Source organism: Neurospora crassa, linkage group I, assembly GCF_000182925.2.
Source record: "Neurospora crassa OR74A linkage group I, whole genome shotgun sequence".
Classification (NCBI taxonomy): Eukaryota; Fungi; Ascomycota; class Sordariomycetes; order Sordariales; family Sordariaceae; genus Neurospora; species Neurospora crassa.
The window spans coordinates 1,939,316-1,962,891 of NC_026501.1; the positions used below are offsets into that span (position 1 = coordinate 1,939,316).

The following is a 23,576-nucleotide window of genomic DNA, read 5'->3' on the forward strand; positions in this document are numbered from 1 at the left end:
GACATTAACGTAATGTCTACATTTGGTTTACTAGTCTGAAAGAAGCTATATTTGTCTAACTAATCTGCCTGTATTGACCAACTTTTTGCTTTCTTCGAAAAAAAAAACTCTAGATTCACCTTCTCATCCTTCCCTACCTACAGCAACCTGTCAATTAGCAGCCATGTCGGTAGGACTGTTCTCCCTCTCGGGCAACTTGTCCGTCTTCACTTAGTACCTAATTCACCGGCTACTCAATCACACACATCCCTCTCCTCTTCTCTAAGGGGCTTCGGAAACTGTGAGCTGCCGTAGAATGGACATGCAAGACAGGATAGAAACCAACATGCCTTACCATCTTCCACGAATAGCTGACTAATCACGGAAAGCGCTTGATCCAGTAATCATTAACCCAAAGAGCAATGTATGGTGTATCAAAACCGGAAACAACAGACTCGCATTCCATGAGTTTCAGCCAAAAATGATATCGATAGCCATGCCACTAAAGCGCAAACCCGAGTGCCCTGTTTGCAGAACGGAGCGGCCCCAAAGCCATCGGCCTTGCCATGATGCGTCAATTATGGTAGCCTTGCGAGCTCAGGACTTTTGTTCGAGCAACGGGTGGTATCGGCGCCACAGCACAAAGTTTGCGGCATGCGTTCCTAACAGCGCCTCGACTAACAGAAAATAGCTTGGTGTATGACGTGGTATAGGGGGTATAAACACCATTTAACTGGTTCCGTTAGCAGCCGCGGCAGCCTGTTGAGCGGCAGCCTCTTGTGTGTCTGCCTGCTGCAAGACAGCCGAAATAACACTCTGCTCCTCCATGCTCAAATGTTGTACCAGGCCAGCATAGTACTGGGGCTGCTCTGCTTGAAGTTCTGCGAATACGTTAGCTCTGATCAGGCTTCTTCACAAGCACACCGATGAAGGGGAATACTAACTCAACAGAGACGTCTTGAAGATGGAGTAGGGGTCAAGCTTGTCGAGAGGGGATTCGAGAAGAACGCCATCTTCGCCGAGCTCGTCGTCACTATACTCGAGATCGGTACCGGAGAACTTCTGCGCCTGAGCAAGGTGAGTGTCAGCAAGATCGCGAATCTAGAGTCATCAATACCGACTGTTGAAATGGATGTCTTCTGGAGAACTTACCTCCTCGTTGAGAAACTCCAGGTATGCTTCACTCTCGCCCTTGACATCTCCAAGATCCTCCTCCTCGCCCTCTTCACCGGCATCCCAGTTGTTTTCATCGTCGTCCCATTCCTCATTTTCGTCGTAGACGCCTCCATCAAGGTGATAGTCGTCCTTGAGCGCTTCCTCACGGTTTTTGAGAGCCGTCGGCAGGCTGCCGAACAGAGAGGTGATGCCCTGGAGAAGCCTTGGCCAACCAACGGCAACAGTAGGGGGGATCTGGTCAGCAGGAATGCTGATCAAGGCCACAATGGCTACAATGCAAAGCTTCTTGTCATGCACGCGAGAGAAAGAGTCCATGCTGCTGAACCAAAGGCTGAAAAACTTGTTCGTCCAGCCTTGAGATTCGAGAATCTGCAGGGTTAGAAGAGGGTTGTAGTAGACGGCGTTGATGACCATTTCCATCAAGTGGATCTTGTAGCTCTTAACCTTAACATCCTGAGAAGTGAGCACGTTCATGGCCAAGCCGATGAAGCCTTGTACGCACTGATCAATATGGCCACGCAGACTAAGCATCATGGCTTCAGAAAGCTTGCACGCGCAGATTCTATCGCAGCCGCCAACCTTGGTGTCGTTGAACATGTCCTGAACCATCTCAAACAGCGCCTGAATGTATTCAGGCTTCTGGACAAGCTGGGGCGCGCCGTACTGCACAAAGTTGTCCAACGCAGGAAGCATATCCTCCAGATACAGCTCGGCGCCCGACTTGAATGTCGTATGGATAAGCTCAAAGGCCTGCCACATGTTGGGAGAGATCTGCTTGGCGGCAAAAGTGCAGCTGTCGATGATTTCAAAGACTTCGTTGTAGAGATCGTAAAGCTTGTTCTCCAAGGTAATCTGGATGACAGGCATCAGGACGCTCTCAATGTGAAGAAGAACCTCTGGGGTACTTTCAAGAGTGAGGATGAGAGTACCGATTGTTTGCAACACACCAAGCGCAGTTATACTCTTGTCGTCGAGGTAATCGCCAAACTCATCCTCGGCACCATCACGTCTCTCGTTGTTTTCGAGAAGCTCTCTGACGATGCGCAGGTAGGTATCGCGCAGCTGCTCGCTAAGAGCCACGGCAAACGGTGTAAGCTCAGTAGCGAAAACCTCCACGAAGTCCTCCATCACGTTGGCGAGGGCGTCAATATCGGCTTCGTTGGCAAGCTTGAGAAGCTGCTGCATAACCGTCGGGATGTTCTGCTGCATGCTAGTGCGAATGATCTCATGTCTGATCATAGGCTGTAGGGCCAAAGCAGCAGTCACACGGACAGGCAACTTGGGGTCGGCCATGCAGTCGAGAATGTGGCGGTAGACAGTAAGGAGGTTCTGCTGGTCCTTAAAGTCGAGCTGCTCAAACTTTTCAATGGTGTCGCACGCGCGGGCTCTGAGGAAGCCTTGCGGGTTCGTGAAATCCGGGAAAACGTACCGAACCAAGAAGTATTCCACCTGATCAGCGATAGGGGACTTCTTGCCCAGGATAACCGGAGCAAGAGTTCCGATCATGCGTAGCGCACCCTCCTTCGCCAGGTGGTTCTTCTGGTCCTCTGGCGCCTGCTCGTATTGATTGACGACTTCATTGACGAACTTGAGGATCTCGAAGGTCTGCTTTCTACGGGCCTTCGTGAGGCTCACCAAAAAGTTGACAGCGGCAACGTCGGGCGCGGAGACTTCCTCAAAAAAGTTAAGTTTGCGGTGAAGGTATTCCTCCGGTTCCTCCTCGAAGTTTTCCACGTCCTCTTCCGAAAGGCAGAGAACAGGGAAGATGAAATGAGTGACCAAATTAGTAAGGTGAGGCTTCAAATGTGTCCACATCTCCTTGGGACGAATGCACTCGTCCAGGAAGACAAGAGTGTACGACAAGCACGGCCGGCTCAGCCAGACGGTCTTGGCTACCCACTTCTCGATCTCGGCAAGGTAGTGCTTGAGGATTTCGGGAGCGACTTGGGCGATAAAGTTCTTGGCGAATTGGAGCAACTGACCATCGGCTCCCTTTTCCATGATGTTGTGAGGGTTACCGTATCTATGGCGGCGTCAGCCTCGGAGTTGCGCACCCGGTAGAGGGAGATGCGACACCATAACCACTTACCTAATATATAGCCTGTTTAGGTTGAAGTATGCCCACTTCTTTGCCTTCCACCAATGATGGCGTTCACGTCCCAACGGGTCGTCCTGCATAGCGCTCACAGGAATTGGCTTCGATACGGTACGAAGGAAGATGGTGCACCATCCGAGATTGACGGACTGCTCGCGGAGGCAGGCGGGGAGTTCAAGCTATAGTGGCTCAGTCAGCTAATCATCCCATTACCGTGCTTCCGGTAGATATAGAAACTCACCCAGGCAGTATGCTTGTACGCCTTGAGAGCAATGTGTAACATCTCGCCAGCCTCCTCACTATCCTGGTTTACCAACTCATCGCAGACGGCCAACAGTCTCGGGAAGCTGACTTCGACAATCTTTTCGAATTGCGCACGGTGATCGGTATCGCTCATCTTATAGCGGAACGAACGGCAGATAGCGAGCAAACATTGAAGGCCAGCCAGGACAGAGGGGGCGTTGTTGGTGTTGAGCAACTGAACTGTGTAATCCATGAAGGTCGGCCATTTTTCGGGAAAGTCGTGGTGCAAGACGCGCTGTAAAATAGGGACCAGCTGGTGGCGGACCAGAGTCTCGGAGCTGGCGAGAATGGGCAGTAACCGGTCACGGAAGCGTGCCTTGGCGTCTTCGTCCAAAACCGCCTCTTGCGGGTAGTCGTCGGAGCGCTGCCAGGCGCGGTTGACTCGGTTCTTGAGGTAGATAACGGCTAGAAAGGGGTGAGCGCTTGCACCAAGCGTGAAAGGAATGAGGCAAAGGGTTGAGTGGGTTATGGAAGCCCGCGAAGGGAATCGAACTGGCAAGGCATACTTGAAAGTTTCAGGTTCACATCCTGCTCTGTCTGGAGGAGGTCCAAGAGGACATCGGTGAAACCGACTTGTTGCTCGGCCTACAGAGAAGACTTGATGTCAGCGGCGCTCCTGTTGTCCGTAGTTTCATGTCCACCCGGAAGCGGGCGGGGTGGTGAACGGAAGTCGAGGGTGTGCTGGTGATATGGATAGCAAGCGCGGACGGCCGGGCGGGAAAAGCACACGGCGACGGCCACGGCCACGGGACGTTGCTATCTGGGATGAGGTTGTTGTGTGCGAGGCACGCGGCCATGGAACAACAATCTCGGGCTCGTAGTTGGACTAGCGCTGTTTGCGCTGAAGGGCCGGAGTCTCGGCCGAGGTGGTGGGAGGACGGCGGTTGACGACGATGAAGATGATGATGATGGACGGCTACACACGCACCTGCTTGAGCTGGAGTTCAGCCCTCCGACGAACGTCGGCATCGGCGTCGAGGGTCGCGACGATGCAACTTCGAATGGCGTTCGCATCCATCTTGAGGTGACTTCGTTGACGGTCAAATTCTGGCGGACTCTCGCATCAACACGGACACACCTATCCGGGGAGGGCGAGTGCGTAGATGGGGGGGTGTGGTGGCAGGCAACAAATTCCCAAAACAAAAAGCCGGAGACGGGGTTGAAGTTGTTGCGGTTGAGGGGCGTGCACAGTCTTGCCAACCCGCTAGCGTAAAAAAAAATATTTGGGCCACAAGCTGGTCCCTCGTGGCATCGCTGCTCCTGGAAACGCTTTGAACCTGATACCTTTTTGGCTTGGGTGCGGGAGACGACGAATCGGCTGCCGTGAAAATCGCTGCTGGGCGGGGCCTTGTCAGCACGCCGTTCGGGTTATAGGTGTCGGGGTTAATGCCGTGAACATATCGCCTCTACACTACAGAAAACGCACGCCTCTACCAGACGCATTGAAACTGAAGCATGAGGGGCGAAAGGGCATCACGTCGGCTAAGCTGCAATCTCTACCTCTACCTAGGCAAACAACCAGAGCACGGGCATCTCTCGCTCGACCAGCCAGTGAAGGTTCGTTTAGTTGTCTGTGCGGGCCGTCACAATCACGGGTTTGTCAACTGGTGCGGTGGAGGGACCCCCCGGCTCAGGAACAATCTCCATACTAAAACGGGATGGAAGGGAGGGCCGTCAGCTTGGTCTTTTCCAGTAGTTTGGACGCTAACAGGAGCCTATCTGGTTCACAAGTTTTATACTGGTTGGCAGACCAGGAGGGTCCTCGTTGCTCAGTCGGGCTTTGGGTTCCTCCTTGAAGTCTGCCTGTTCAGAATGATGAAAGCATCTGTTTGTCATTGCTGATTGTTGGCCCCAAGTAACGGGGCCTGAACAGAACCTTGCACTGTCATCGCCGTGGTTTGGTGACCTTTACAGCCTTTCTTTCTAGGTAGAGGGAAAGTCGGGCCTCTAAGAGTGAAGCCATCATGGGCATTCACATCGCCAAACGGGTTGACCTCTTATGGTTTGCACGCTACGATATTTTGACGCCCCACCAGGGAACCCACACAGTACTGATGAACCCACATTGTGTCTCGAATCCCAACTTGAAGCTTTTATCACTTACTAGTAGTGTACATATCAGCCCTTGTAGGTTTGTTAGCGTGGTTCAAACCCCATATTTTTCTACAAGGGGGTAACAGGGGTAAATACACGGCGGGACCAGTCTATCTACGCGTTCTGATTGGCTAAAATCACCTAATCTTCAGGTGAGAATCTAGGATTCAAGCTGCCACACACAAACCCCCTTCTTTATACTGGCTCATACTGGCTCAGAATCACTAGAATCACCAGAACCACCACCTCATTACCCTCTATAATAGGAAAGTTATAACGCATTTATAGGGTACTCCAACGTATTTAACTAATTAAATTTTAGGATTACTTACTAAAAATACTAGTAAATGAACGATTTTTCAAAAAATCACAATTTTGACTAAAATCACACAAATCACCCAGATCACTCAAATAGATTCAAAAAGTAGTATAAATACTAAATTTCGACTAGAATTTCAACGAAATCCAATATTATTTACTCATAGTACGTACTACCATCTAGTCCGTATACGTTAAAATAGAATAAATAAATAATTAATTACACACAACCCTCTCTTACTTATACTCTTTCAAATCTACTCTTTTATATACAACCCTCTCTAACCTATACTCTTTCACCCTCATACTTACTTTTTACCTATATTACTAACTATTATTAATCCTAGTACCTCGTTAATTCCCTTAGATTTTTAACCCTCCCCTTTAAAATAATAATATTTAATACTAAAATTAAAATAACAATTTATTTACTAACGATAAGGAGAGCTTTATTTACGCCGGTAATTTGGATTATAGTTATAGTAATTACACTACCGACGACAATAGTATAATAAACTTACTATATAACGTATAAATCCTATTGCATATTCCCTTCCGTTACGCTACTTACCTTACTAATACTAATATACTTAGTTAGTACCTTACCTCTTAAATTACTCTTATACATTATTTATTATTAATTATTATCTCCAGCACCTCCCTTATAATTATTTATACTTAATTTCGAAAGTCCTACCCCGCTTTAATTGTAAGTAATCTCCCTACTATTATAGGAGGCGCTATCTTCGCTACTACTAGCCGACTAATTTACCTTAATAATTAATCCGGCTAAACTATCTTTCTCTCAATATACCCCTACTAAATAAAAGATTACCCTAATTATATATAAAGAGTATATTATTTATAAAGCTCTTCGTACGTATACAAAGATAGAGTATAAGGATATTACTACCACCCTTAATTTTACTATTAAATAAGTACAATATACCTATCTCACTAAAACTATCCTTTATTACTATTTCGGGGGCAGGCCGCTTACTATTCCACCTCACTTCATCGATATTCTTATTAAGTATATAAATATACTTACAAAATCGAAGAGGTTCCTATTATAAATAGAATTAAGGAGGCATATACCTAAACTCAATAAATACTATTATTAATCTATCCAAACCGCTATAGAGTCTCAAGGTGTACATTACGTAAAATAACCAACCTACTTTCCTCTATCCAATAAAACCCGTCGTCTCCGCCTTAAATTCGCTTTACAATATACTAACTTTACCCTATTCGAATAGGAGTCCTAGATTTAATCCAATAAAATATAGGTAAATAGTATTACTTAAGATCATTATTTTATTACCCTCTTTAAAAATAAAAAAATCAATAACTTTACTAAAATTAAATTAAAGGCTCGAGGGTAGATATTTTAAACTTACTTTACAAATAAGAAAAAGGGCACCTTCGTCTTCTAGAATTATAAAGAATAGGGTACAATTACTAACAATACTTACTAGAAATATATCCTCCCTTTTTTACAATAATTTTAATTCAAAAATTCGTTTTTTATCATTATATAGGATAATATACCGTACTATAATTCGAAATCGACAAAGGTATTTATAAAGGATACCTTTACTAGCGTTACTATTATAAATTAACTACCCTACTCCCTTAATCTTAACCCTATTAAAAACGTTTAGAACTATATAAAATATTAAATTGAGTATAAATACCCAATTAGACCGATTAAAAATAACTTTAAATTAGTTATTGAGAAGGTATAGGAGGCCGTACTAAAGGATTACCTTCTTCGTTTAGTATACTCGATACCTAAAAGGCTTTAGGCGGTTATTAAAGCAAATAGTGGGTATACCGACTATTGACTTGGTTGAAGTTACGGCTATAATTGTAGTATTTGGGAATCCCTGGATTTAGTATAGCAAATTAACTGGATTACCGTAGCTTTATTGTCTCTGTTCTTCCTGTGTGGGCCTCGTCAACGTGATTTTATTGGTTTTATTCCCTGTCGCCTCCCCTGTCGAAACCCCTGTATGTACCACGCTAACGAACCTACTAGGGCTCAGGTGTATGCTCCTTGTGTGAGCTTTGTTTCGTGTTGTGAAAGAGACCGGGAAAGAGACACCAAATCTCTTCTGCTGAGCAGGTCGGTCGGCCATCAATCATCTTGATGACTGAGGGGCACTGAACGTTCCCGTCGGCGGCTGCACCGGGGCCATCCGCCCAGCATGCAAAGACCGGCGTTCCATGCCAGTGCCGCTTCCTGCACTACCTACGGTAGACATCTGATATCGACAAGAACACAACACTGCTATGGGTTGATTATGGCACGTTTATTGCCGCTGCAAAGCAGCAAAAGCCATGCCGCAAAAGCGGTCACCACTGGCCGTAATTAACCGACCCATTCACCAGCCACCCCATCATCTCATCGCACTTCTTCTTCCTCCCTTTTCCACGTCGCTTGGACTTAATTGGTGCCCTTACAAGCTGATCCTCTTTAGTAGCATATGTATGATTGTGGTCTTTGAATCATGCTTACAAAAGTGCCGGCATCGGATCCTCGTACAGTTTGAACAGCAGAACAGGGCAGTCCAGGTAGATTGAGTGGCTCAATTTGAAAAAAAAAAAAAAAAAAAAAAAAAAAAAAAAAAAAAAAAAGCATTACACTACTTCATAACTACCTCTACAGTACGCCACAATATGTTGTGTGCCTGGCGCCTGCGCCTGAATTGCTCCATGCAAACCCCCAGCAATAAGCAAAAGAAAAACCACATGCCGATTTGCACGTTTTCATTTTCCCCTGCGTCTCCCCAACCGCCTCTGTTTTGCAGGAAAGCCCACCAGCCAGGTTTCCAGGGCCAGAGATCGGCGAGGAGGGCAGCACGGACACGAGCGGACTCCCTGCTTTCTATTACATAGGACCATGTTTACATTTCAAAGGGGAACCTCTTAGAACCTGCCTGTAAAACGTGTTTCCCAAAAGACAATTGAGAATCCCGTCATTGATTCTACCTCTCAATATAAGCTCCAAAACTATACCTGAGACTCGATAATCAAAGTCGTGCGGCCCTCATTCAGTCTTTCCTCCCAATGCCGAACCGCAAACGGCTAGATTATACAGCAGATACATATGACCATTGACCTCAGATGACAGATATGAGACCAGTACGCCCGAACTATATGCCAAACACAAGAGGTATGATGTGAGAAGAAATCTTTCAACCCAATCTCTGTGTGGGCTTGTCAGCTTAGGCTCACCTTCCGAATGGACCCGAACCAGTACCCATCGGACGAATAGAGGCAAGAGAGTGGGTGGGATGACGCCGAGAGGAAAAAGCTTGACTAACAGATGACCGTCCCTTAGAGATGCTCATCTCACGTGTGCGAGCACTGGTGATGGTTGACCACAATTTGTTGCTTCGAAAAATGACCATCGGCACCAGTCGGGACTGGCTGCTGAATGTTCTTATGATGGTGCAGTGGTGGTAACAATGCAAACCGGCTACCCAGCTGGCAGTGAACGAAGGACCTAGATGCAACCCGGGATTACGTCTCTGATTCCATACCACATTTTCCCGCGAAGGCTCCTGAAGACATGGGCAATTACCGTGGTACCGAAGAAATGCAACAAACTAGAGAGCTGTCGAGCGCTGCAAGACGGACATCATCGTGTTCCTGGTCCAGGAAGCTTTGTGAAGCCTGCCGACTGATGTTCGATGCCATTTTCGCAGTTTATGCAGCGCACAAGGTTGAATGCCGTTTCCCAGTGAGTCAACAGGAATGAAGAGAGAATAGCCATCATTGAACTGGTATTGGCGGAGATAGCGAACTCCATCTAGGCAGTCGAGTTGAGAAACGCTATATCGTGGCATGGTCGGTCCATTGTCATTGGCGGTTGTTGTTGTTGCCACAATTCCATTGATGGGCCATCCGCGGTTCTGGTGGTGTTTTGTCGACATACCTCTTGTATATCCGTAAATAAGCGTCTCATTAGACAGCTCATGATTCCAGGGACGAGTCAAGACGCGTTAGAATATGAGCCAGACCGTTCTAGCAAGCCAAAAGCGAAAAGCAATCCAGAAGGTCCACGAAAACAGTCGGGCCAAAACCAGCAACACCGTTCCAAATCAAACCAGTGGCGATTCCGGGGCGGGCTTGGTCGCCATGACTCGAATGAAAACCCGGAAAATCCAGTGTATGCGGCCAATTCTGGTTGATCCGAGTGGAAGTTCCAAGACAAGAAAGATGAAAAAAGAAGAACAATGTTTCCTTGATTCAAGCTGTGTCCAGTTAGTTATCTTGGAAACGGAACATGAGGCTGTCCAAATCAGAGTGCAAGCCGTGGGCAGAAATTGGAGTACCGTATTTCGGTCCGAGGGGTCAATTGATATATACACTCTTCCAGAGGCTTACTCACCTTGCTGTCCGTCCATGGCTTGAATCTTCCGGTCAGTGAAGAGGCGAATCCGTTTTCAGGACTCGGGAGATTGTTAGCGAGGAAGACTCCTAATCCCGGGGAGGAATGGCTTCAAGGTATAAACGCAAACGCCTCGAGCGGAGGACGTGGACGTTATCCCGAGAGCCATTCCGGACAGCAAGGAGAGGCCGATATCCACTACACACAAAGACGCCAGAACCTCGAGCCGCTCTTCATTTTTTTCCCAAATCCAGTGAAGTTTCCCGGTCCGTGGTATAATGCATCTCTCCATATCGTCCTCGAAGCGAGAACAGAAAAGGAAATTAGGAAAAAAAAAAAAGAGAAAAAAAAGAAAAGAAAAAAAGAAATCACACAACCCGTAACATTAATCGAAGAGTAAACTCGAGCGACAGCACCACCGTCCAATGCGGCAGCTGTCTGCAAGGTGCCATAGTCCAGATGTTTGGTAGGCACCAGAGAATCCGTGTTCTGGTAAAACCAAGGACAGAAATGCCGATAATCCAGGGATGCAAGTACCGTGGGAATGGTGTTGCTGTATCAAAGTCGAGCCGCCGGAGCAGAGTCAAGATCCAAACTTCCAGAGATGCAACTTGCAGCTCTCGAGGTTTCCGCGCACCTCTTTTTTCTCCTAGGTCTATCCGTGGATCAGATCATTATCAGGCCGAAAAGTAACCGGGATCCTGGTATGAGACAATGAAACAGAAATAATAGAGAACTCCGGGTTCCGAGGTATTAGCAAAGCATTAATAACAGCCCATAAGACCTCCAACGTCTTGCGACGGGCAGGTCTAGGGCCGTCAAAGTCAAAAAGACCTGCGTGTCGCTAGCAATTAGCGGATTTGCCGGTGCCTGGCACGATCTCTGTCGTCACGTTCCTGCTCCGGGCGGCGATTGCGGTGTTGTTCCCGTTCTCGTTCCCTGGGCTCCGAGTCGCGACCGGGACTCCGGCGTGGGGCAGGTGACGGCCCGCTGTTTGCCATTTGGGCTGGTGTACTACTGTTTGACGTGGGGACCTGTGAGAGCACAGGAGGCTGATGGTTATCAAACGGGGGCTCTGGGATGTGACCGTACCCTTGCCGTGTTGGCGTTGGACCTGCGGGGGAGCCTAGATTATCAGATGAAGCCTGCGCTGGGTTCGTTGTTGCCACATTATACGCACCACCACGGCCATACAGAGGATCGGCTGAGTAAGCCTGAGTGGCCGAACTTCCAGGAATCGGCGCACCATAGTACTGATCCGGGGCTGGTGGATAACCAGGGGCGCCATTGGTGGGAGCATACATTGGCCTAACAGGGGCAGCAGAAGAGATCGCAGGGTGAGGCGGCATCCTTGGAGGCTCCGACGTCACATAATTCGGCTGTGTCCGGTAATCTGAGCCCATCACGTAGGAAGCTTCCTGTCCAACTTGTCCATAGCCGCCAGCCGGCATAGGAGGAGGGGCCGCCATGCCAGGGTATCTATCTCCGGTATTGGGGGGTCCGGGCGAGTACTGCGGAGCGGGAGGATTGGTCGGGTAAGGAGGGTACGCCTGGGGAGGATATTGTGCTGGAATGCCAGCAGCCTGGGGAGTATACGAAACGGGCGGATAAGTAGGAGGACCTGGCTGTGGCGGCCCTGGGTACGCATTCGGCGGAGGATAAACCGGGTTTTTGGGGGCGCTAGGCTGTGGGGGATAGTCAACATCCATGGCATTGTCCCTGGCGTAGGCATCGTAGTGTTCTTGTTCCCGTTGGCGGTTTTTCCATGTGCTGTAATCAGAGGACCCACGGTTCTGCTCGCGCTGGCCTGTGGGCGAGTTAGAGCTTCTCACAAACGTTGAGCCATTGTGCTGGCTAGAGTGTATTGTACCTCCAGTGCCACCACCTGACCTGGACGCAGCACGTCTCTCTTGCTCCCATCGAGCAGAGTCGGCCTTTAGGTCTTGAATCATCGCCTGCAGAGCCACCTTGTTCAGCTTCAAGTCTTTGCCAACGCGCAAGCTTGTGCGTGAGCTGGCTGCGAGGACTCACCGATGTCAGATTGCGATAGGCGGTGATGAAGTAGCCTTGGGTCACACGGCCGTCTGGTGACTATGAGGCGAGCAGCTGTAAGTGACAGTTCCTCACAATATTACGCTCAAATGCGTGAGGCCGAAGAGGAAAGAAATTCTCGGTCGAAGGGGCGTACCTCGTAAGTTCCAGGGCGTACAAGTGCATCGTTTCCGAGGTACCTGCAAATGTCGGAGGTGATGACTTCGCGGTCGATACCGTCGCGGGGCACGAAGTATTCGTTCTGGCGCGCAGTCGAGGGCTGAGGGGCCTGAGCTGGCCTGTTGCCCGGTCTTGCCGCCATGGTGATTGCGGATAGGGCGTGGTGGTCCGAAGAGCAAGACAAGAGGATGATGTAGGTCCAAAGAGATCAAAAATCGGCGATCGAAACGGCGTTGCGTATAAGAGCTATGGACGTGAGGTGAGAAAAAGGACGTTGCAAGTGCGGGCCGATGATGGGACAGCAGGCAGGGGAGAAAGAGACCGAATTTTGGGAAGAAGGGATGAACGAGAAAGAGGGGAGGCCGGGAAGAAATGGACGCCTGGCTGAGTTTAGGTTGTGCCAAAGTGGGCCGTCGTGGTTGCGTGGGTGGGATGGAAGAACTTGTGAGGCACTCCTGGCAACTTGGCTGGGCCTGGCAGAGCGGTACGTCTAGCAGGTATCCTCAACCCTGGGCTGTATGTATGTCAAGAGGTAACCGGAGCGAACAACCCGTGGACAGGCGGGAAAAAGACAGGAAAAATGGGTGAGTGGAGGTGACTAGATTGGCCGGCTTACACTGCAAATCCGCGCTGAGCTTGACCACAGCGGGCCTACAAGGGCAACACGAGTGACTCTCTGCTGGTCTGGCTCTTGTACACTACGTAGTCTATATGTGTGCCGTACGCTGGAGAGAGTGTGTCCGCACCCCCGTCACCTCGTCCTATGTATGTAACACGTTGGGCAGGCAGTTAGACAAGGCTAATACCTAAGGGGAAGCTACACTACCCAGCCAGCCAGACCTGGCGAGCACACGAGAAACCTTTCTGTAAGGACACTGCTGCTCCGCGGTCTGTACCCGAGTTTTGTGCTTGCTGCTTCCTGGTGCAAATGCGATGCGAACCTAGGTATCGGGTCCTCTCCTGCGTCTCTCGGCGTCTCGCTCGTCAACAGCGAGAACAGATTCGGAATGGAGAATGGGGAATGGAGAATTGTGGGTGACACTAGGCCGAACTCTGATGGAGAATGGGGCACGGAATCCGCAGGGCATCGGCAGGGCAGCAGGGGCATCTGCTGACAACGAGCACAAGCAGCAGGAACAGGAGCCAAAAAGAGCGGACGAGAAGCTGACTGACAGCAACCAGATCGGCCAGAATACGGAATGCCTTGCAGATGGGATGGGGGTTGACAGCAACTTCAAGGATAGAGTGAGGGGCTTGAGAAGGTCGGGAGGCAGCACCAGGAGGTCCCACCCAGGGTTGGTTTTCTGGATACATGGCGGTAGGGACCCGGTGTCTGCCAATGGGAGCGCGTTACGCTAATGTATCGTTGAACTTATAGTCGCCACAGCAGCGCGGCCTAAAACGACGACGACAGTACGAATGCTCAATGGTGAATGATGGCTTGGATAGATGGCAGCCATACTTGGCCAACAGGGCGGCCGAGTCAACTTTAACAAATGTGGCCAAGCACAGCCGAGCATAGCAAACCACGACGTCAAAGTGAGGCTTGATAGGAAAAGCAGTTTGTGCACATGGACAGCCAGTGAAACGATATGACAAACAGCTTATCTTATACAACCGTACCCTCCCTCCCTTTTTCTTTCTTTCTCCTTTTCTTCACCGGCCAGGACGGCCTCGGAAGAGAGGCGTGGGAGACATTGGTTGGCTCTAGGGGACCCGATGTGGGCTACTGCCTTTAGGGGCTGCAGCAAGCGAAAGAGGCAGTCCTGCCAACCACTGAAAAACGACTCGAGATAGCCCAAGGACGGGGGCGGATGGAGCAATGGACGATGCCAGTGCTGATGGAAGACACAAAGGCGTACAGGCTCAGGAGAGATTAAAAAAAAAAAAATGCGGTGTGAAGATTGGCAAGCGTTGGGCTGTAAGTCTGTGGAGTGGAAGGCAAGCTTGAAATCGCTTCAGGTCGAAAGTCAACTTTTGCCCATTGTCGACAGGTGATAATGGAGTCGTTAACCTGCTTGCTACACTATACATTGGCGGAAAAGGTGCACTTGGTACCTAGGAGCGACCTTGCTAGACGCCGTCACCTGCCAGAGTGCGCTTTACGCCTTTAGGGATTATAGGTGTCAACAATCGGCCTGCCAGACTGGAGACTCCAGTGCCAATTGCCAAGTAGTGCAAACAGTCAGAAGTCAAACCTGGTGATGAGGCTGGCGTTGTTTTTTGACTTCCATTCTGAGGATTCTATTGGCTGTGTGGGTTGTTGTGGAAACGCCACAATCGCACGCGGAGGTGTGGGTGCCAATTAATCAACCGCAGGCGTCAACCCTCGGTGGTAACTCGTACCAGTCAAGAAAGAAATGGACACAGAGCGCTGCCAACGCCATACATACTGTAAAAGATTTTCCAGCGTCAAGGTGAACGCAAGGAAGGCCGCTGTTTTGGTAGTGGGTATTCGGTGACCCGTTTGGGCGTCAAGGGCGCAAAACATGAGCTCGACCGGGTGCGCAAAGATAAACTGAATGTGGGGACAATGAAGGCCTGACTTCAGACGGAATCAATAAAGCCATTCGTTGAGAAAATCATACCACAAAAGTTGATGTCAATAGAAGACATTTCGGATTTATACATAAGGAACAAAACGACCTCAAATGTCTACTACTGTGTGGTGCCATGAGGTCGTCTACCGACGGGTCTGGATGTCTTGCGTAGAATCAAGGCGGTCTTCGCAGAGTCACTGTCATATAGCACTCAATATTTAGGCGGCAAGCCTATGGTGATGGTTGGGAAGAGATGGACAACCAATGTGATTACATATCGAAAGCTGAAGGGTCGGGGCCAGACGCCAGACAGTGCTGGCTGACAGGCTGAAGGTGGCACATGGATGAAAGAGTCGCTTCGTCGCCGTGACATGTGTGAGGACAAGAATTCAAGAAATCATTTCGAGCATCCGACATGGTTTCCACATACCAATGGGTCGCCGACGTCGTGTGTGGAATTATGACCTATATGCCCATGCCGTAGCTTCTTCCACGCGGGTTGAAATGCATTTAAGACAAATTGGGCTAGCGAAAGGCTGTGTGAAGATACTTTCTAGTGGGCTTCGTGATGGAGACGCAATGGGGAAGCAATGGATCTGGGAACGGGCGGGTTCTGGCAACAATCGGGTATCAATGCGTCTGGAAGTCTGGAAGCCCAACCTTTCTGCAACGCCGCAAGCTGCCGCATGAGATGGGGTCTCCTCGCAGCCAATCAGCTTTGTCCGATGCTTCGGTTGGTGAGGGTGTAAGCTCGACAACAAGGCGGCCGTTTGGCTCTGAGCACGCTCACTGCCCCTAGTGATCATGGCCGAATTGATCCTTTCTTCCCACATCGGCAAGTAACCCTAGTGCAGAACATGCTCCTGCGTCGTATTTTTATTCTGGTGTACCAACCAAAGGGGCACATGCCGTCTCCGCCAGTTTGTCATACAGGGCCCCGATCATGACGAGTATCTGGACGCCAAATCAGACACAGACATTGACGACACTTTTTGTCCGTTTGTCTGGAGCTTTCTTGCTTCCGTCATGGTCCATGTTTGCCATAACAGTCTCCCGATGCTTTCGTGGAAGTCCCTTAAACTTACGAGTCTCTCAGTGACCTGTGAGGAAATCGAGCAGCAACTCTCACGAGCTCAACTCATTGCGCGCAGATTGAAGTTTTATCTTCCAGAGGGCGTTCCAACAAGTATAGGAGCTTGATAGCCTCCCCATAGATTCGGCTGCCATGTAGCAAAATGTGCTTCACGAGATTTTCGGAAGTGAGACTGCCGACCCGTTACCACCCATTAAATGCCAGAAGGGCATCGTGGATCTGTCCAAGCATTGATTGGTTTGTCCCTGGATTCTCGGTCACCGCCAGAACGCAGACTTTGGTGAGATGCCGTAGTCAATCCCGTCGCGCAGCTGAAGACGAACACCTGCAGCGAATCTGAAGAGCAAACCGTCCTCCACAAAGACTGCATGTGCAATCTTGAATAGCTTGGTCAGAGGCACCTTTTGATATCAAGCGTCGTGTTGTGGATTCATGCATTGAATTCTCCACCTGTGCGCTCATGTCACTTTGCCGTTTTCAGGGCATCGTGTCATGAAAATCGCGATAGCCTGTTCAACCGAACTTGAGTTTGCTTTGCCCGCGCTCGACCTTCTTAGGTCTACCTTGTCGCTTCGGCATCGTGCTTGTGGATTTTTGATTGCCGGCACGCGAGCTAGACGCTGATGGCTGATTGACGAATGTCTGGCTGACACGTTCTTGTTCTTGGAGCTCTTTGGCAAAATGCCAGTCCTGATGGCTTTGCAGTTCCTCGGGGCTATCGAGGCTGGCGTTGCATCGCGAGCACGTCAATGTGATGATTGGGCCGGGTTCTGATTCAGACTTCCCGTTATATACCTCATCGCCTTTGCCCACCCCCTCTGAACCGGCCGGCTCACCTGACATGACCTCCTCTTTCAGGGTGCCCAACCTTTGACCGCTTTGACCACTGATGGCCGTATCGTCGGAGCCCAACCCAGGATTAGCACCGTGGGATAACTCTCTCTTTGCGAAAAATCGTTCTATCCCGCCGTTATCCAGGCGCCTTCGCTTCTCTGCCGGGCGGATCTCGGTTTCAGAGTCAACCGTCGCTGTCCCTGACCCCGTCTTGCTTGCCTGAGCCTCCTCGCCCTTCAACAAGAAAGCGCCAATGCCCATGTTTCCAGTGACACCATCCTCAAATCCTCCAACGCTAAGGCTGAGGTTGGAACATGGCCAAACCTGACCCTCGGAAACAATCTGGCTTAACAAGTTCCTGGCCAGCTCTAGCAAACTCTCTTCGTCGAGCTTACGGCCTTGAGGGATAGGACCCTGACGTGACCGGGTTTGAGTGCCGTGACGGTGATGGAGATTGATGGTCTTAGGCCTCCGCTTATTTTCCAAAACACCTTCTTCGACCAACCGGGAAAAAATGTCAGCGGCAAAAATGCGCAGCCATCTGACAGCCTGCTCGAAGGAGGTTATACTAGGACGAAAGGACTTGGCCGACAGCATCGACTTGATTTGGACGCGCGGGTTTACCTCGCTGGTATCGATCCCACGCACGGTGTTGTAGACCCAGACGCCTGTGTCATCGCCTAGCTTCGATTTTAGCTGCTCCACCGAAGCGCTGAGCAAGTCTTTGACCGTGTCTGTGTGAAACATCTGACTGATTTGTTCGCCCAGCTTGCCGCCAAGGTTCCGCATCTTTGTGAACTTGAAGTCGGACAGAAAATGCTGAATTGAACGATTCCGAAGCACCGTCTGTTGGTTGGGCTTTCGGTAAGCCGAGCCCAACTTGCTCAACAGCTTATTACAGGCTACACCTGCGGAGCACGTGTATCCAAGCTTATCTTTGATGGCTATCCGCACCTTGCGCACAATTTCTGAGCCTATAAGAATAGCCACGTCGTCCCAGTCCGGATCCTCAAGTTCAGCGTTTTCGTCTGGCAGGTCTACCAGCGCATCAGCCTGCCAGTCGAGAGCGGTGATGGATGGCATGGGTAGCATCTCGGTCGGGTCATCGTATGGGGGAGGGTTGGCAAGCTCGGGAAAACGTTCGAGCAGGATAGTGTGCACTTGTGCCGAGAGGTCCATAAACACCTCATCGATGCTCGCTTTCTCCACCTTTTGAAGATGAGGTGGGAGTTCTTCTTTGATGATAGCCAGAATCTTACGGGATTCAAGTCGGTAAGGGTCTAAGGACACTTTGTGCGTCGCCATGTTGGCCGCGGCATCCGGGTGGTAATCCCACTTGGCATCGCCTTCTCTCCATGTTGCAACGTGTTGATGTATAAGATCCGGGCAGAGCTTTTTTGCTTCCGACACGTTGCAATGCCGGCCGATGCCAAAGCTACGAGCAGGATAGTTGACTGCAATCAATCCCTGCCTATACAAGGTCAGTTTGACGTCAGAGAATGCCCAATAGGCACATTTGGAGACTGGGTTTACCATTGCTGAACGGCAACGGGCTTGTCGTCTGGTATCCCTAGTCGCACCATTTCTACCTGAGCGTAGAAGCAATCGAGATCCAGGTGAGCAATGACCCTGAGCGGACACGAAGTACTCGAGGCAGCGAGTTGCTGGATGTGACGATACGTGAACCGTGAACGCTTCATGCCGGGAGCGCCCGCGGGAGACAAGTCGCGAAAGGACTGCATATGGGGCGGTGACGACATGGCAGCGTATGGGCGGAATCTAAAGCCAAGGGTGTCGTCATTTTCATTCGGTCGGGCGGGCTATGAAGACGGGCCGGCTACGGCAATCAGAGTCGTGGTGATCGCGGATGGCCGAGAGACGTTCATCGGTGACGGAGGCGCATGAAGACGGCGTCGCGACGGGTGGTTGTGAGAGTGCCGAAGTCACGTCGAACGGAGCAAAAGCGCGCTAAGGTAAGGTGGGAACTGCCGCGTAGTCCAGTGTCCAGACTGCCCTGTGGAAACTGTTTGGAAGCTGACAGGATCGGAGGAAGTTCGAGCCGGGAGGTCCCCCACAGCGGGTAACTCGATAGATACATCCGCGCCTATCAGTGATGAGATCCCCACGTGCGGGAGTCCCACCCTGCAGGTCACGACTCTGCTGTGCCAACTCCAGTTACATAGCTATGTACCTCTGGAGGCGGTAAATCATCATCGAACTGAAATGCAGAGCCGCGAAGTCATCCCGCGTTTTAGCCTAACCCTTCAGTCCAAAAGGGCCCCTTCCCGCATATGCGAGATACGCTAGACATGTACACCTGACCTGAAGTTGATGTGGCAGAACGAACGGTCCACAATACAGCCCGTATTCTGCCCAAACACGCCAATGCCTACATCGCCTAGTAAGGCGCGGGCGGGGGCAGGGGGGAAGGGGGGTTACATGAACGGATGCTATCGATGTTGCGTTCGAGATATCTAATGTAGTGTAGGGACTTGCGCGCGGGGATACCTAGGCACCTTGCCGACTGCTCTAGTCTTGGAAAACTCGAAGTCCTGGGCTACCATCACATATCAACACCACCTCACGGCATCACGACGACAGGGTTCTCAACCAGTTATATTGTGCCGAAGTCGCGGCTAGAAGTATGTGCTTTGAACATACAATCGTCTACAAGCAAATGCGCATGGTCCATCACACGTTCGACGAGCGACTTTAGTCCTGCCCTGGAGAAAGAACGAACGAGATACTACAGCCAAATGGTCTCCTCCGATACTCTCTACGCAACCTGAGAATCGGGAACTTGAACCCAAATGACAACTCACCACCTGCATACATACTGAGTTACCATATGTTCCACACGTGGGGGTTATACGATGCAATGAACCCTACGATACTACCAGTTCGCACGATGCATCATTTTCTGTTATCATCGGTTATCACTCGTCCTTCAGATTGCACTCGGATTTCCTTCGGTTCCGTCCACATCCTGTCAGTCCATGTTGGTCTCTCAGAGTTCCACTGGAGTTGCGTCACGCTATTGAGATCAAGTACGCAGGGCTTACCATATTGGAGTCGGTTAGGTAGGAATCAAGCAGCGGCACTGCATGATTGCAATTGCAACAAGCGCCATGCTTCTGACCTTTACGTTCAACGCTATCGAACTTCCACTTTTTCAGGATATGGGTAGTAACAAGGACTGTGCTCGGCCGGCTCGAAAAAAAAGTTTCGTGTGGATGGAGAGGGTAAAGTCACTGAAGAGGTTACCACAAAGGGGAACATGCTGGGAAGTTGTATAGAAATAGTACCTGACTTCGTTGGTGAAAGGAAGAAAGAGCCTCGAAACACTACCTGCTCATACCCGGAGAAATAGCAGTTCGACACCATACATGAGTGCCGACCGTAAGCCAGCATTAAAGTATCTAATCAAGAGTAAAAGAAACATGACCGCCGGGCCCTTCGCTGAGCGCCGGCAAAAGTCTAGAAACCAAAATAGTATGGTAAACAGAGGACATAGACAAATGGAAGGGGGTATCTAGATTAATAAGTTGAAGTTGATCACAAGTTCGCCGACCCATGGGCCCGGTCCTGTGATTCCTGCTCCTGCTTCTTTTGTTTCCTCTCTTTGGCCTGTGATTTCGACGACAACTCCTTCTTCGATGTGGTAAACCCCTTCTCGTCGTCGGTTAGGTGCGGAAGCCTAAACCTTTCTCGCACTCGCAGATATATGGGGCCCATTTCGTAAAAGCTCTCGTTGTTCTCGTACGTTGCGCAAGGTGAGTCCTTGAGGGGCAGTAGCCAGTCAATGATGCTGTTGCCCATGACGGATTTCCAGTTTCGATAGAAGCCTAGATCCCACGGGTTCTCGCCCAGCTCGGTTTTCACGACAGCAAAGGTGCGCGTTGCGAGCATATCCCTCATATTGGCCACGCCTCTTGCACCGACGTCTCCAGGTAACGGAGTGCCCAAGTCTCCGGATTTCGATATCGGATATGTGACGACCTTGTACTTTTCACAGGATTGGATGCCTCTCGGGACCCGAATGGCCAGGTTATGCACGAAGTTTTTGGACTTGAGGTAGTCGATATTTGTCATGTTCTGCAGCGCATATCGCGCGGATGTGATGAACATGGTTACGGCAAAAAATCCCAGAAGGCCGGATAAAGCCAATATGGCGACCACAAAACCATCAAGGCCGTGACCGGTATGAAGTCGTTGCCTCGTGCAAACAGCGCAAGCAGTGATAACTACTATGGAGCAAAGCGATGCGTAAAACGTGAACTGGATGAAGTACTTAAACGCTGCGCACCAGGATTAGCCGAGTCCGCCATCAGATGTATCGATTATTTCTTTCCACTTACACGTCTCACCCACGATTCCCCCAACCCACGGGCAATAGTGATCCATCTTCTTGACGCATCGATCGATTTCACTGCAGTGATGCGCCCTGTCTGGCTTCCAGGTGCAACAACTGTGACACCATCGCGGCTTTCCGTCTGATTCGCAGATAAAAACGTCTTTGCTGTAAAAGGACTCGAGCCCAGGGCTATCAGGGTCATCGTCTGGTCCGACATTACTGTAGGCGTTGGCCTCTATATCGCCGGTCTGTTTATGCTTGTGCCGTCGCCAACTTGGTTTCTCTTTTTCTTCTTTTTCCAACCGCCATATCGCTCGCTGCCCGAGGGGAACAACGCCGGGATTTAGTTGAATAACCAGGAATAGTCGTATATAGGTCAAGAGCATGAACGTGAAAGTGACGAGGTAGAAGACGAGGAATGCGATCGCAGCGCTGGGTTCTTGACGCCTATGGAGGAAGTGATCCACTGTAAGAGGGTTCCGGTCAGTGGAAAAGCTCCGCGTCAGACGGACTTGCAGGAGCTCCACATCTGTCGGGGAGGGAACATGCTGGGTGACATCACCCGGGGACAGAGAGCAGTTATTGAAGTGGAAGTTGGAGATTGGGGAAAACAACCAGGGACATACCGCAGACTCTCTTGGCCGTGGTGTATGTTGTCAGACCGAAACACACAGCTAGGAAAACAGGCATAAATCGCGTCACCCATCTCGTCTCGGACCGGCGCGCTCGAACGGAACTCATTTCGTCCCCAACCCTCAAGGCATGGAATGTGGTGTTGTCGTAGCGCAATGGGATATACGCGTCGAAAGTCAGCGATCAGGGTCGTCGGTGGCGCTTCGGACGAACGAGGTACGGGTTGGGGCGTTTATTCGCTTGTACGCAGGCTAGTGCATCAGGCTGTCGATGTTGTGGGATGAAAGGTGTCAATCGCAATGGTCGGTCGGCAGGAGGAGTTGGCGCGGCGGGATGACAAAAAGCGGACGGAGGGCGAGATTTCAGGAGGCAAGTGGAATACCGCCTGCTCATATGAGAATCGCCGTCGTTCGGAGGGGACCGCAGCGTTTAGTTGCGACGCCGTATGTTGGTCGCTGCCGTTGGTCTGGACAGTTCTTGCGCCGGCGTCCAAGGATGCGCTCAAAGATGAAATGCCATAATTTAGATCGGAGGTTTGCTTCGGTTCGACAATGCAAGACATTGGATCATCCAGTCTTTCAACGCACATCTGGGCTGTTGGAACCGGTTTGGAAACCTGCCCTGGCCCCTGGCCGCAGCGGGGAGATCAGCCCCGTAGGGGCGCGTCCAGTGCCTGCGCAAGAGCCGGGGACCCACACCGTTGGCCGCAAGTTGAGGGCACTGGGGCCCAAACCGGAAATGGTAAGTTAGCGTAAGGTACGGGCAGTACTACAAGTACTTACCTCTACCCATCTTCAGCACCATCACCTACATAAGTACGTACACTATACAACATATCTAGGTAGGTTTACTTCATGTTGGAGAAAACAGATAGGAAATACTCTTGAGATTCACAGAGTCACAAATCCGGATTCAGTTCTTAATGTGCACTGATCCATCGAGTGAGTCCAAGGGATAACGGTGGTGACTAGCGTAACAACGCCCGGCATGCTCATGGAACAACAACTGAAGTGCCGTTTACAGTCACGCATTTCAGCCAATATCAACGCACCAAATAATGGGAGTAAAGAGCTGCCATGGCCCAGTTGCAAAATTGGCATCTACAAGGCATTGTGGCTGTTGGTTCTGCCAGGGCCTTAGCGTAGGCAGACACCAACTGTTACGGGTGGTACTATGTATGTCTTAGGTTGAAAGCAATTTAGGAGGTTGGCTCACAACAGCAACCCAAATCCTCGACATAGGTGGCTACAGATGTTGAGTTGGTGTTTAGACGGCTTGTAAAGTTGAAGCTCTATTCAAGACCTTTGAAGGTAACAATGCGTTTGGCCCTAATGGTCGAAGATGACCAAGTTTAGCCAACATCCCGAATCCACTCAATGAGTTCGGGCTCGGCTTGGCAAGAGTAGTAGTTTGTAATCATTCATTGGGAAGAGTAACTCGGCTAAAGTGATGAAGAGAGTCAGCAGCTTCTTAACCAAACATTTTGGCAAAACTCGGATTAGTTCTGATGACCAACAGGAGGAAACGTGAGAACACGGACCATCCGT

The 23,576-nt window shown here is 50.2% G+C and overlaps 5 protein-coding genes and 1 non-coding gene across 7 annotated transcripts; 1 reads left to right on the forward strand and 5 right to left on the reverse strand.

Annotated features, from left to right (window-relative positions):
* On the reverse strand, nt 1-4,830 carry NCU01939 (nonsense-mediated mRNA decay protein). The gene is made up of 7 exons (XM_959030.2): nt 4,482-4,830; nt 4,060-4,138; nt 3,492-3,958; nt 3,245-3,429; nt 1,132-3,178; nt 924-1,047; nt 1-860 (listed from the first exon to the last, which is right to left on the reverse strand). The coding sequence occupies exons 1-7, from the start codon at nt 4,569-4,571 to the stop codon at nt 709-711; spliced, it is 3,144 nt and encodes a 1,047-aa protein (XP_964123.1). The 5' UTR covers nt 4,572-4,830; the 3' UTR covers nt 1-708.
* Nucleotides 4,831-8,818: 3,988 nt separating this feature from the next.
* Nucleotides 8,819-12,957, reverse strand: NCU01938. Of its 2 annotated transcripts, XM_011394601.1 has the most exons (5): nt 12,553-12,957; nt 12,396-12,455; nt 12,235-12,319; nt 11,545-12,171; nt 8,819-11,478 (listed from the first exon to the last, which is right to left on the reverse strand). In XM_011394601.1, exons 1-5 carry the CDS (start codon nt 12,715-12,717, stop codon nt 11,216-11,218), a joined length of 1,200 nt encoding a protein of 399 aa, XP_011392903.1. In that variant the 5' UTR covers nt 12,718-12,957; the 3' UTR covers nt 8,819-11,215. The 2 variants fall into 2 exon arrangements, with proteins under 2 accessions (XP_011392903.1, XP_011392904.1); XM_011394602.1 differs by having other exon boundaries at nt 8,819-12,171.
* On the reverse strand, nt 8,898-9,807 carry NCU14010. Its single transcript, XR_897762.1, has 2 exons — nt 9,295-9,807; nt 8,898-9,177 (listed from the first exon to the last, which is right to left on the reverse strand). It is a non-coding gene; the product is annotated as a ncrg108 (non-coding RNA).
* A 2,412-nt stretch (nt 12,958-15,369) lies between the features above and the next one.
* polh (DNA polymerase Eta) lies at nt 15,370-19,048 on the reverse strand. Its single transcript, XM_959027.2, has 2 exons — nt 18,576-19,048; nt 15,370-18,513 (listed from the first exon to the last, which is right to left on the reverse strand). Exons 1-2 carry the CDS (start codon nt 18,800-18,802, stop codon nt 16,722-16,724), a joined length of 2,019 nt encoding a protein of 672 aa, XP_964120.1. The 5' UTR covers nt 18,803-19,048; the 3' UTR covers nt 15,370-16,721.
* Nucleotides 19,049-19,263: 215 nt separating this feature from the next.
* On the forward strand, nt 19,264-20,467 carry NCU16343 (hypothetical protein). Its single transcript, XM_011395045.1, has one exon. It carries the CDS (start codon nt 19,891-19,893, stop codon nt 20,227-20,229), a length of 339 nt encoding a protein of 112 aa, XP_011393347.1. The 5' UTR covers nt 19,264-19,890; the 3' UTR covers nt 20,230-20,467.
* NCU01935 (palmitoyltransferase PFA5) lies at nt 20,313-22,623 on the reverse strand. Its single transcript, XM_959026.2, has 3 exons — nt 22,023-22,623; nt 21,401-21,862; nt 20,313-21,340 (listed from the first exon to the last, which is right to left on the reverse strand). The coding sequence occupies exons 1-3, from the start codon at nt 22,135-22,137 to the stop codon at nt 20,598-20,600; spliced, it is 1,320 nt and encodes a 439-aa protein (XP_964119.2). The 5' UTR covers nt 22,138-22,623; the 3' UTR covers nt 20,313-20,597.
* Between the last annotated feature and the right edge of the window lie 953 nt (nt 22,624-23,576).

Excerpts from the sequence above, each read along its gene's own strand:
- polh (XM_959027.2), bottom strand. The coding sequence starts at position 18,802 with ATGTCGTCACCGCCCCATATGCAGTCCTTTCGCGACTTGTCTCCCGCG. Across the intron at positions 18,514-18,575 it reads CCCGTTGCCGTTCAGCAATG|GCAGGGATTGATTGCAGTCA; the intron begins GTAAACCCAGTC and ends GACCTTGTATAG.
- NCU01938 (XM_011394602.1), bottom strand. The coding sequence starts at position 12,717 with ATGGCGGCAAGACCGGGCAACAGGCCAGCTCAGGCCCCTCAGCCCTCG. Across the intron at positions 12,320-12,395 it reads CCTATCGCAATCTGACATCG|GCGATGATTCAAGACCTAAA; the intron begins GTGAGTCCTCGC and ends GTGGCTCTGCAG. Across the intron at positions 12,172-12,234 it reads GTCAGGTGGTGGCACTGGAG|GCCAGCGCGAGCAGAACCGT; the intron begins GTACAATACACT and ends ACTCGCCCACAG.
- NCU01935 (XM_959026.2), bottom strand. The coding sequence starts at position 22,137 with ATGAGTTCCGTTCGAGCGCGCCGGTCCGAGACGAGATGGGTGACGCGA. Across the intron at positions 21,863-22,022 it reads CACGGCCAAGAGAGTCTGCG|TGGATCACTTCCTCCATAGG; the intron begins GTATGTCCCTGG and ends ACCCTCTTACAG. Across the intron at positions 21,341-21,400 it reads GGGAATCGTGGGTGAGACGT|CGTTTAAGTACTTCATCCAG; the intron begins GTAAGTGGAAAG and ends CCTGGTGCGCAG.
- NCU01939 (XM_959030.2), bottom strand. The coding sequence starts at position 4,571 with ATGGATGCGAACGCCATTCGAAGTTGCATCGTCGCGACCCTCGACGCC. Across the intron at positions 4,139-4,481 it reads CTGAACTCCAGCTCAAGCAG|GCCGAGCAACAAGTCGGTTT; the intron begins GTGCGTGTGTAG and ends TCTTCTCTGTAG. Across the intron at positions 3,959-4,059 it reads TGTGAACCTGAAACTTTCAA|CCGTTATCTACCTCAAGAAC; the intron begins GTATGCCTTGCC and ends ACCCCTTTCTAG.
- NCU16343 (XM_011395045.1), top strand. The coding sequence starts at position 19,891 with ATGTTCCACACGTGGGGGTTATACGATGCAATGAACCCTACGATACTA.